Genomic DNA, 12,209 nt, shown 5'->3' on the forward strand with positions numbered 1-12,209 from the left:
CGAGCTCGGACCAGTGGTCAGGACCCGTACCTTGGCTAGGTCGGGTCAGAGTAACCTCCCTAGCTGGGACCCTGGGACCTCGAGCCCGACGTCCTTGTAAGGACCGGGCCGAGCTTGGACCAGTGGTCAGGACCCGTACCTTGGCTGGGTCGGGTCAGTTAGCCTCCCCTAGGGCACAGATAGCCAGAGGGCTGAGAGCCAGGTTTGATCAGTGCGAGGGCACGCTAGCCCGGAGGCTGTACCTCCCTAGATAGTGGGAGTTAAGGGGAGTTCTGTTCATAGTTACAAATAAACCGTGTTGCCTCTAAAGACGTCTCCAGTCTCCGTGGAACCCACTACATATATATGTATTTTTATATTTTGACCACTGTGTGATAAACACGTTGCCTGCGTGCGGCGACGCTGGATGCTTTTCCCTCTTCCTTTTCCTCATCCCTTCACCACAGAATGAACACGGTAACGCGGTCATGCACCTTGGGGGGGGGGGGGGTCAGACATTTGTGACGATGTGTGACGAGGGGGAGGGGGGGGGTTTGAGAAATGTGACGTCACATCAAAATGCGCAACTTTAAGTATAGAATTGTTATAACACTAATTGTCATAACACTCCTACAACATCAGTGCAGCGCCACGCACTACAATGACAATAGTTGAAGCATCTTTTATTTTGAAAATATGGTTTTGGGGGGGGGGGGGCAGAGCTTTGTGACATCATATTTGAGGGGGGGTCTGACTTTTTGTGACGCCGAGTGACGAGAGGTCAAAAATTGCGTGACGTCATTTATGGACGGCCCCTCAAGTGAATGGCAAAATTGGTTTCGATGTACGTTGTTTCACTTACCGTCGTGTTTTTCAATGTACTAAATCGAGAACTTCAGTGCTTGGGGGATTTTGGAGCTGGCTCACCGCCTGGGCTGCTGCTGCCTTCCCACTCGGCTGTGGTTGCTCGAACCTCCGAGTCGTTCATAGCTCCTGGCTTCTAATATCGGAAGGAAGCGGTGATCGTCTTTGTTCGATGGCCAAGAGCTGCTGCTGCGAGGATGACCGGAGTTTGCGTGATGATCGTTTATGCTCCTGGACACGAGATCAGCAAGGTGTGATGTTTCATTTGTGGGAGTTGCACCGCCTGTACGCGATCAACCGTCGACGCGCCCACCCGGGCCCCACGTTTGCCGTGAGGCACCATGAGGGCCTCCCCGACGGCCAGGGCCTCCGCACGGTCGGAGTGGGCAGAGGCCGGCGTTCGACTGGTGGTTTGAAAAGAACACGGACAAACATTCGAGCTCACGCTTTTGCTTTGGCAACAACTTTCGTTAATTGGGCTCCGAGCGGCTCAACAAGCCTGGAAGCCGGCGCATTTAATCACCTCCGAGATCGAAATATGGCAAATCGCATGCTAATCAGGAGCAAGTTGGCCCAGGGATTGAGAATCAAATTTGCATGTGAAACGGCGGTGCAGGACTCGATTCGAAGGCGAGTGAATACTGCGCGGTGGTGCATTGCAAGTGGACATTATTATCATCCAACAGTGACCAGCATGGTGAAGTATGGTCAAACTAAACCTGACATCCAACATCACGTGGCTAGATGTTCATCCAGCAGTGGAAAACGTAACTTAAAGTAACCAAAATAACAGAAGATGCATGGAAAATAAATCGGTTTAATTTTGTATATAAACGCGTATAACTCATGTGTACATGCTTGTAAATATACGCTTCAGCTAAAAAATGTTAAACACATTTACACAAAGTCGCAAAGACATCAACTCGCTTAAATCTTTACCATTACTCCAGGAGCTCAGAATTATTGCCCAAGTACTGTATATACGTGACCAAAGTTACGACCATTTACGAAACAATTTGAAAACGTGTCCATATTTTGTCAGAAATTATCTTTGCACGTCTAAAGGACAAGAGAAGTTGTAACGAAATGCGCATTTGTAAACGATTAAACCTTAAAATTTTCTGACACCGACATTTTTTCCAAAAAACATTCCTTGTGTGATTGCACAGAGTCCGATGAGGGGTGGGGCAGCTGTGTAAAAAAACCTCAGGTGAAATTCTCCGTTAAACCGACGATTTAAACAGCAACAGCTCGGGGAATTTTATACTCTGTTCTATGCAGCTGACCGATGCCCCTTCATACAGTAAATGGCATCCTTACAAGAATAAGTAACCTAACATCCCTTGCAGGGAATCCTCTCGCAATAAAAAAAAATCTTCCATTTGCCATCCATCACGAGACCCCTGCGGGTGTCACCGTGCACAATCATACTTCGAAGCTCGTGCTCGGATTCCCCAGAGCTTTGCCCTCCGAGTGGCCACCCTAATGGCCCACTCCGACAGGCCAAACCTGGCACAATTGTAGGTTTTCAACTATAATACACGTTTTATGGGTTAGATCGTTTAAATATATAAATGTGTTGTTAAACCCACCACCACCCGACAGCCAATTAGTAAGGTTTGTCACGTAAACAGAACATGTCAATTCGTTACTAGTGCAGTCCACCAGTGTGTTGGAGAGCAAAGCCACACCATTTACAATCTAAGTACAACATTTCGCCAGCACTAACTAGCTTCATCAGGCGACAGCCATCACTTGTGAGCACTTCTTTCGCGAATTGGGAGGGGAATCAATGAATGCATATGACTATGCATTCATTGTTAATCAACACACATTATGCATGCGCATTAAGGAACGAGGATTCTCCACGAATCTGGCTGTCGCCTGATGAAGCTGGTTGTAATTACTGGTGAAACATTGTACTCAGATTGTAAATGTTGTGGCTTTGCTCTCCAAGACACCGGTGTGATGTTACTAGTAACGAATTGGCACGTTCTGTTAACGTGACAAACCTTTCGAATTGGCTGTGTCGGGTGGTGGCGGGTTTACCGACACATTTAAATATTTATTACGCGATCTAACCCAAAAAACCTGTGTTATGGATATTGGTCGCGAAAGCCTACATGTTAAACTGGTTTTCAACTGTTAGATCAGTGGTCGCCGATATGTGAATCGCGATCCATGGGTGGATGATCGCAAAAGATTTTGATTGTGGATCTCGGGACAAATAGGAATAAACACCTCTAATATAAAGCAATTCTTGTTATAGCAGATGGCAAAACAAAATCCTCGACAGATAATTAATAGATTAATAATATATATTTTAAACCAATAGATCGCACTAGCACTTGGCATGTCTACAGTGTTCTATTAGTCGGTCAAATCCATCCGGGTAACTTTTGGTCAAATATTGCTGGTAGATCACGGAACATGTTGAGATATACCAGAATGGATCACAGTGCTTTGTGGGTTGGACACTGCTGCGTTAGTCAATAAACACCACCGATTCAGTAACCAATATTTTTGTGAAATCACCTTCATCACAAGGGGGTCAAGTGTCTTGGCTGGCAAAAAAGGGGGGCATAAGATATCCTAAACCTTTCATACATCTTGACGCGTATACACCTTAATTGGCTGATTGTACTGGTTGGCAAGGTAAAAATTCTAAATAAATAAAAAATTGCGCTACCATTTGAACCGCTACGACAGGAGAACGAAGAACCGGTGACCTCTGGATTGCAAGTTCAGAGTGCAAACCGTCTGTTACTTCAGGGTAGCATTTCTCATAACCGCCACTGTTTTTTTTTCCCTCTGCTTGCGAGCACAATGTACACTTAATTAACTCTGCAGATGTAAAACCCAGAGTGTGTGCCCACTCATGCACCTCCTCCGACATCTTGTTGACACCGCATCCACGATACACTAGTGCTGTCTGGGTTTCTTAGGCCGGGGAGAAGGCGAGCCCCATGGGGTGGACTCCGCAGGGTTGTAGCCTGGAATCTGTGACAGCGGACACACAAATGGCACAAACGTACAACAAAGATAGTCACCAAATAAGCCTTTACCAGACTGTGCTGCTGTTAGGCGGCATGGCCCACGAGGGGGTAAGTGGCCAACACCTCTCCCCAGTGCTGATGTTTACACACTGCACCAGGTACTCATTTAAGAAAGAGTTGACCTTGGGTAGGCAAAACAGCAGTTCAGATAATCCTCACTGGTGTTGGCGGTGAGTGGGAATTTGGTTGCCGGGTTCATAGCGCAGCGTGCTAACCACTACACCAATGCTCTCACACACACACATGCGAGTATTTCCAACACAAGTGATACGTTATTATTACACTTATTAACACTGAAAAACTTCGACAAGACTGAAGACTTTTGAGGAACAGGGGGAGAGAAGATGACAACTCCACACAGTAACACTCTAGTTGAGAATCAAACCCAGTTTTCTTGCTGCAAGACGCAAGGGTTTACCAATGTGCCACCCTGCTGCCCATGGCGATACGTAAACTACCTTAATACCAGTTTCAACGCATGCTTGTTTTTAGATATGGGAGGAAACCAGAGAACCCGGAGGAAACCCATGCAGAACAGACTCATGGAGTTTTGTTGAGAAATCTGATATCTACCAAGGCTCCCACACCCTGACTTAGCTTGGTATCTTGAGAACTCGCATTCATCAACAACTGCCCCTAACGATCATTTAAATAGGTCACGTTTCAGATAATGGCCCTTCTTGTGCAATGAACTAGGGCCATAATAAAAATCTATTTTATACAGCACCTTGCATATCGAAATATCTCAAAAAAGCACTGGACATTAAAAAACTACTCAAGTATAGATACAAGCCAATAGAAATAAAGTAAAAGCCGATAATAACAATAATGACAGTGATACTGACACTTTACACAGCATGCAAAATGCAATAAAAGCTAATCATAATGATTCCCCTCACAGTAATAACCAATCAGAATCCAGGAAAAGCCAATTAATAACGACGTTTTCAAGCTGGATTTAAACACACGGCCAGTCACAACTGATATAGGTAGGGATAGTGTCCCATAGTCTTTGGATATGCAGCCTGTTCTATAATATGGTAGTTGCGTACCTCAAGAACACGTTTTGGAAAAATCGTGTTATAATAAATAATATATATATATTATATGGGGTAAAGCGCAGTCCGCAATAACGCGTGAGATGCGTAACACAGGCTGAACAAAGACTAAGGAACGTGGGTAGCATCTAGAAGCATCCAGCAGCATCCCGCCTTGTGTGATGCTACGCCGAGGCAGCCGTTCATTCAACCGAGTTATATCCAGTTCGGATCCGCGTTATACAAAAAATGCGTTCCTTCATACATTCATCATCGCGTTATATCCAATTTGCCAGTTACAGGAGGTATAGGACAACAGACTGCAGCTCAAAATGCTAGCTATACATATATTTTTTCCATACAAGACCGGATTTTATATTTTATTCCTGTGTTATAAGGGTATTACGTTCAGGGGCTAAATGCCAATAGATGGGTCTGATAGCCACGGGAGAGCCTCAGGAGAGAGTTTGTGTCATCTTGCCACCCCCTCCATTGAAGGAGCGCAGACTACAGTGGTGTAAAATGTGGTCCATAGTTTGGGTTGCATGGCCACAATCGTACAGTAGCTTGTTTTTAATGCACTGCTATGTATCTGTATGAGTCTCTATGAATCTCTAGGAATCATAATGGGTCTCTCTGTATCTCCTATGTATCTCTGTGTCTCAAAGGGTTTACTATACGGTCCCACAGTTTGGGTTGCATGGCAACAAGCGCTATGCTGTGGCTTGTGTCATTAATTTTCGGACCGCTGACGTTCCGATGCGGCGAGCGTTTGTTTTTTGTGCACTACTGCTGGCGCAGCAAGCAGCAACAGCAGCATGGTCACAATACAAATCGGTGGTATTCCGAGGTTGCGCGTCGCGCCGCACGGTGAGTACCTCCGGGCGGACGAGGTGCATGCGGATCCGCTGGTGCTGCAGGTTGGACGAATCCAGCGACACGCGCACGCACACGCGGTCGAACATGTTCAGCGCGATGCCCTCCACGCACAGCGTGGGGCCCTACACAAAACACAAAGACATATCTCCAATGTAGCCTTAACAGACTGTTGGGGCAAGTGCTGTTGGCGAGGAGCACAGATGAAGGCCGGCACGGCACACAAGGAGGTGGGTCGCCAGCGCCATGCCCGGCCGCCTTTGTCTCCCCAGTGGCGATGTTTACACACCGCACCAGGCATTCAAATGAGTTCTGAGTCAACCTAGGGGAGGCCCAGGACCGGTTCAGATAATCATCACTGGTGTTGACCGTGCGAAGGAATCGAACTCAAGTCGCTGGGATCATAGCGCAGAGCGCTAACCGCTACACTACCGCTGACTGCTCTCTGCCAAGTGCCCTGCACACAAGCATGGGTTGACGTAAACCCAACGTTATTATTCATACTATTACATGGGTCACTCGGAAAAGCCTCACTGATTCTCAAAACGTTTGCATTCAAGGTCACTGATACGTCTTTGTAAAAGGAGGCGAACGATTGATATGTGCTCCCCAAATAAGTAATTTGCATGTAATTTGCCAACCTTGGACCATGATGCTGGCACACAAATAACGTAACAGGATCTTTAAACGTCCACTGTTAAAGCGGATAGCCTGTAAATATTTTACGCTTAATACACACCACAGTATTAACCGGAGTGGCCACCGAGTTTGAAACGCAAACCTCCACAACACACAGCGAATGCAATACCGCTTGGGCCACCTCACCGCGAGCTGAAAACCAGGCATGAGAAGCCGATGGCTGCAATGACCAAACCAACCGAGGGATCGTGATGTGCGGGCCAGCCAAGGAATTTTAAAGCCTTATTTGGCCATCATTAAGGAGTAGATGCAACCCCCCTTAGGTTATATGGAGTGTACAATTGCAGTTAAGAACATACCTAAAATATGGCTGCAAATGTTGACCCTTTTGAGCTTCTGGTCCAAATTAGGCTGTGTGCATTATCCACGCAGAGTGACAATGTAATGCGGCATGCAAGGCATGCTGGAAAGGACCGGATCCACTGGTCACAAATGTGCTTTTTGCCATCTAGAGATCACTTTTTGCATCAACTACTATTTCCCTCATTTGTTTTTTTTTCTACAAATACTATTCTGCCCTTCGAGTTTCTCATTGTTTACAGAAAGCATTAGATTTTCTCTCTAATTCTTCCGGATCTGAGGGATTTTACTGTATTTTTAATGTGATGTCCTCTCCGTGACAATACGGGCTCCGTCATGGCAGTTATTTCCAAAGCATATTTAATTGTGACCGTTTTATATTTGAAACGCATTTACATCATTTAATTCAGTTTCAGTTTATTTTGGTATAGCCCTGTGAGCCATCCGGCTCTAATGTATCCACCGGTGTAACTTCCTCTGTAATAGTCCACACTGCCAAATGGCAAAAAAACGGAGCTTCGTATCTCACTGCGTTCTTCCACCTTAAACCAAGTGTCTGTGTGTCTGATAGAAACCTAATCGTAGAGAGATGGTCAGGGGGCTTGGGTCCCAGTGCATTAAGCCAGTCCTGGGTTTAAATGCAGAATTCAGCCGTTCGGGAAATGCCAATGCCTCCCGGTTAAGTGAACACATGCCCTACCTCCTCGTCGAAGGTAACGTTGAGCTTGAGATCTTTGGAGTCAAAGAAAACCGTCCCCTCCAAGCTGTACTTGGGAATGAGCACCACCACGGTGTTCTTGCGCACTAACAGCACGAAGCCCTCTTCGCTCACCACTCCCTTGCTCTTGAAGAACAACTGAGACCACAACAACAACAGCCGTTAATCACCGCTACGTGGCCAAGAGCAGACACACGCGCATCACTTACCAAGCCCAACGGTACAGGGAGACAACAACAATATTCACATTTGTTGTAGCCTCTATTTAATATGAAGATTAAATTTACAGTAGATACGGGCTGCGGTATGGCCACGAGATACCAACGGAGCAGCGGTGTTAATCCACCAAGCACCGCGATTCATTCTGGTGGATCTCAGCGGGTTTCACGATCCACCAGAAAGCTACTCAAACAATGACTCAGATGGATTTAACGCTGTGATAGAATACTGTACTCTGGACATACCACGTTCTAGCACCATCTGCTTGTGGAAATTATCTTTGTTAATGTATGAATTTAATTCTTTGTTGAGGATTTTTTATTTGTCATCAGATGTAACGCAAATTGCTGCCTGCTCATATCTGTGTTCTTATTTAAGATCCACAACAAAATCGTTAGCGATCCATGGCAGAATTGCAATTCACTTTTGGCCGCCGCTGCAACACGGCAATGGATTCTTGATTCTGCACGTGGAACACTGTCACCCTCCTTGTAGGCGTTGGTGTTCTCCGGATCCTCTAGTTTTTCTCCAACACAAGCCAAACAACCATTTAAGGAATTGGCCAAACTTCCCGTTTATAGGACCTTTTAGAAAAATAAGTCAAAATCTGAACCTTATCCAGGAGAAATTCGATTCGCAATAGAAGCTCTTTTTGACAGACGTCCAGTAGGTAGATGATAGGAGTGCTAAGAATAGGAAAGGTAAACAAATCACTAAAAGTAAATAATAGAAAAAGATATACAAGTTGTATGTTGAACTTCATTCGCACCGTACGTAGCCAACCGTGCTAATCGGAGGTGTGCCGTAATGACAAATTAACATTGCATAAGTACATCAATTAATGAATAAATTCCTAAACTTGGGAAAGGCAGCACAGTCCCAGACCACACCAAGACAACAACATAGTCCCCTCAATAATCGCGAAGGTCGATTTCACGTGTGTGCCTGACGCCAGAGCACGTCACCGTCGAATGGGCGACGTGAAGTGGGTGTAGATGGCGGTGGCGAGCCCGTAGTGGTGGGTGTCGGGCTCCATGCCGGAGCAGAAGTAGATGGCCTGCATCATGCAGCGCGTGGCCAGGATGCGCAGCAGAGTGTTGAGGTATGGTGGCGCTCCCGGCACCGCCGCCCGGTCCAGGGACTCGGCCAACGCCTTAGCCGAGTCCACCTGGATCTCGATGTTCTGCGCAAAAAAATCAGGCACACCGGCGTTTGTGAGGTGACTATCCCACACGTGGCTTGTAGTTCAGTGCTGGGGAAGCAGCAAGGGTTGTGGTGTATTGGAAAGAAAACGTTATTCAGTGCACTTCCTGTGGGCATTCAGGTTTCCATAACCTGGCTTGCCAGGAGAAGGCAGTACAGCAAGTGGATTAATCTACATCTGGCACAGTGCCTGGCTGCCTTCCAGCGTTGTCTGTGGTTCGTCACAGCTTTTGAGTTGTTCTGCCTCTAAGGGCGAGTGGAAACTAAACTGCTACATCTCAAGATAAAGGTAAAAGGTGCAGCCCTGCAATTGCTCGCTCAGGCCAATACTGACATCGTTTCAAGACACCTCTGCTTCACAGTAGGGGGTAGCACATTCCCACCCATTTTGAGCATAATGTTCATCACAATAAGTCGACCTGATATTTCAACATTTCAGTGCTGGAATTTATCTAAAATTAAATACAGTACTACATTTATCGTGATGGTTTTTTGTTGCTTATTTCTGTGGAGTAGCTGGGAAACGAGCCGAGTCCTTCAACTCCCTACACTTGATAACACAGTATGTTCAATGCGGCTGCTGGATTTTGAAGCCAGGGTCCAGCTGTAATCTCTGGGTCATAAAGTGACCCAGGTGACCCTTGCAAATGAGACTATTATGGTCTCTTGAGTTCTCACCCGGTTAAACCAAAAGACCTCAAACTAAAATTTGAGCCACCCGGCGACCTCTGAATTCCTTGCGAGGAGGATGATGTTGAAGGAAGGTTAACAGCAATCTAGAGACAGTAGAACCCCTCTTAAAGACGGTAATTGGTTCCACGAACACGAGCATTAAAGGATTTGGTCATTAAGCGAGTATAGGAAATACGTGTTAAAAGCTTAATTCGTTCCGATAGCATCGAAAGTTTCCCTTGTTCACCCAAAAAACGTACTTTATAATATTTAAACAATGGATATTAATACATAAAGATACTAACATTATAAACACATCATATTAAAATAAACACTGCTAATAAATGCATTAATTCATTTTGATTTAAAGCTTTCGTGACTGCAGGGATTCATATTCTTGGTTCTTTCGGTAAATTCACGTAGAAGGGAAACAACAAAATAATAAAAATATAAAACAATAAAATTCTCACGACGTTTCGACTGCAACACAAGCAATCATCATCAGGTGTGAAAACCACAACAAGAAAATGTGAAAAAAGTGGCGGTTATTTTAACGTTAGCACCACGGAAAGAGATTTGATAAACCATTTCGGGTCTTAATTGATTGATCACGCTTAAGGTGGCTTTCAGAACGCATCCATTATTTTTCGTCTCCCCCCTCCTCTTTTCCGAACATAGATGGACTCGTCCATCTGAACAAACTGTCAAATCTCTCTCCGTGGTGCTAACGTTAAAAATAACTGGCACTTTTTTTCAAATTTTCTTGTTGTGGTTTTCACACCTGATGATGATTGCTTGTGTTGCAGTCGAAACGTCGTGATAATTTTATCGTTTTATATTTTTATTATTTTATTGTTTCCCTTCTACGTGGCATTAATTCATATTTACTGTACCGACAAGAGCCCGTCGTTAACAGAGAAATGGTCGGTTAAGCCTACACATTGAGCTCTATGGAGGCCCGTTGTTAAGGGATTAGTTAACAAGAGTGGTCGTTAAAAGGGGTTCTAACTCTACCTTTGATTTCGCCGCCTTCACCAAGATGTCGTAGTTGGAAGGCGGAGGCGCCGGGTGGCGTCGGAGCAGCGCACACTCGGGGAATTCGTCTACGATGCGCTCCGCCACGGAGATGTTGGCGAGCAACATGAACTCCTCCACCATCGAGTTGGTCTCCCTGTGTACACGCACCAGTTTCCGCCACCACAACACATCAACCACAAGGATCAAGAATCTTTATCTTAGATTATTTTGCTGATAATAAATTTCCTACGTGATAAGCCACTTTGTTCAGCTATCATTTGTGGTCAGGGTTTTACTTGGTAAGATAAAAATATATATTCTTAGTTTTTTCGGTAAAGTCACGTTGAAGAGAAACAACAAAATAACAAAATATATATCGGATCGGACCGCATTCGTGAACATAAAGCAGACCTTAAACACGGTAGGACCAACACCTCGGCCGTAGCAGATCATTGTTCTAATTCAGTAGGCTCACATGCCATTGACTTTTCCAAGACGGAGGTTCTTTGTAAGCCATCTGGCTTCCATGAGAGATTCGTTCATGAGGCTATCCACATATACAAGCACAGAGACAATTTCAACCGAGAAGATGGATTCTATCTTAGCAATCATTGGAAAGATTTGATAAATCATTTCAGTTCTTGATTGATTGTTCACGCTTACAGTGGCTTTCAGACAGCATACATTATAAAAAATTTCGTCTCCCCCCTCCTCTTAAAAAAAAAATAGATGGACTAGTCCTGGGCAAACTGCCAATCGCTGCGCGTGACGCCAACGTTTTTTATAAATAAATAAATGTGCCGTTTTAAAAATACATTTATGCAAACCGACACACCTGATGATGACCGTTTGAGTTATGGTCGAAACGTCGTGATAATTTTTTATTGTTTTATATATATTTTGTTATTTTGTTGTTTCTCTTCAACGTGACTTTACCGAAAAAACTAAGAATATGAATTACTGCAGTCACGAAAGCTTTAAATCAAAAGATAAAAATAGTTTAGTTGTATTTGTATATTTGTTTAAGTTATTTGTTTACCTTTCCAATACTTTGCAATTCTAATGTGTGCTTGTATTGTTTGTTGTTGTAACGTTGTGACCTGCCCCAACTGGACATCTGTGAAAAAAGAGCTTTATAGCTCATCGGATTCTTCCAGTAGAAATATATATATTTTGATTCTGATAGAGAGATCTGCACAATAGTCGGATTGCAGTCATGGGAGGTGTCTTGTTGACGAGACTCACTTGAGTTCCTTGGTCTGCAGGTCGATCGGGTCATGGGTTTCGCTGTCCATGTGGAATCGGACCTCAGGGGATGCCAGAGTCAATGCCCTACGGGTGGAGAAGGGACATGAGCGATTATCATGTCCAGCCAAAACAACACAGAATCTTAATATAAGACACTTCACAAACTCAGATATTTGAGTTGAACATGCACAGCTCGTTAAGTCAATCCACTGCTGGATGAGGGCCGCCCCATGTCATGCGGGTCGTGGGGTGGTTTTACCGTACTTAACCGTGGTGGTCAGTACGCGTTGGCAAAGGTGGGGGAGCACAGACATGGGAGCA

General features: G+C 44.9%; 1 protein-coding gene and 1 long non-coding RNA gene across 2 annotated transcripts; both read right to left on the reverse strand.

Annotated features, from left to right (window-relative positions):
* Positions 1–1,642: 1,642 nt before the first annotated feature.
* LOC142906080 (uncharacterized) lies at positions 1,643–7,729 on the reverse strand. Its single transcript, XR_012930049.1, has 3 exons — positions 7,512–7,729; positions 5,815–5,937; positions 1,643–3,843 (listed from the first exon to the last, which is right to left on the reverse strand). It is a non-coding gene; the product is annotated as an uncharacterized LOC142906080 (long non-coding RNA).
* Positions 7,730–7,743: 14 nt separating this feature from the next.
* On the reverse strand, positions 7,744–10,794 carry LOC142906079 (exosome complex exonuclease RRP44-like). The gene is made up of 2 exons (XM_076053518.1): positions 10,638–10,794; positions 7,744–8,931 (listed from the first exon to the last, which is right to left on the reverse strand). Exons 1-2 carry the CDS (start codon positions 10,779–10,781, stop codon positions 8,710–8,712), a joined length of 366 nt encoding a protein of 121 aa, XP_075909633.1. The 5' UTR covers positions 10,782–10,794; the 3' UTR covers positions 7,744–8,709.
* Between the last annotated feature and the right edge of the window lie 1,415 nt (positions 10,795–12,209).

This window comes from Petromyzon marinus, chromosome 61, assembly GCF_048934315.1.
Source record: "Petromyzon marinus isolate PM22_M1 ecotype Great Lakes invasive population chromosome 61, UKy_Petmar_22M1.pri1.0, whole genome shotgun sequence".
In the NCBI taxonomy this organism is placed as follows: domain Eukaryota; kingdom Metazoa; phylum Chordata; class Hyperoartia; order Petromyzontiformes; family Petromyzontidae; genus Petromyzon; species Petromyzon marinus.

Excerpts from the sequence above, each read along its gene's own strand:
- LOC142906079 (XM_076053518.1), bottom strand. The coding sequence starts at position 10,781 with ATGGTGGAGGAGTTCATGTTGCTCGCCAACATCTCCGTGGCGGAGCGC. Across the intron at positions 8,932-10,637 it reads TGAAGGCGGCGAAATCAAAG|AACATCGAGATCCAGGTGGA; the intron begins GTAGAGTTAGAA and ends TTTTTTGCGCAG.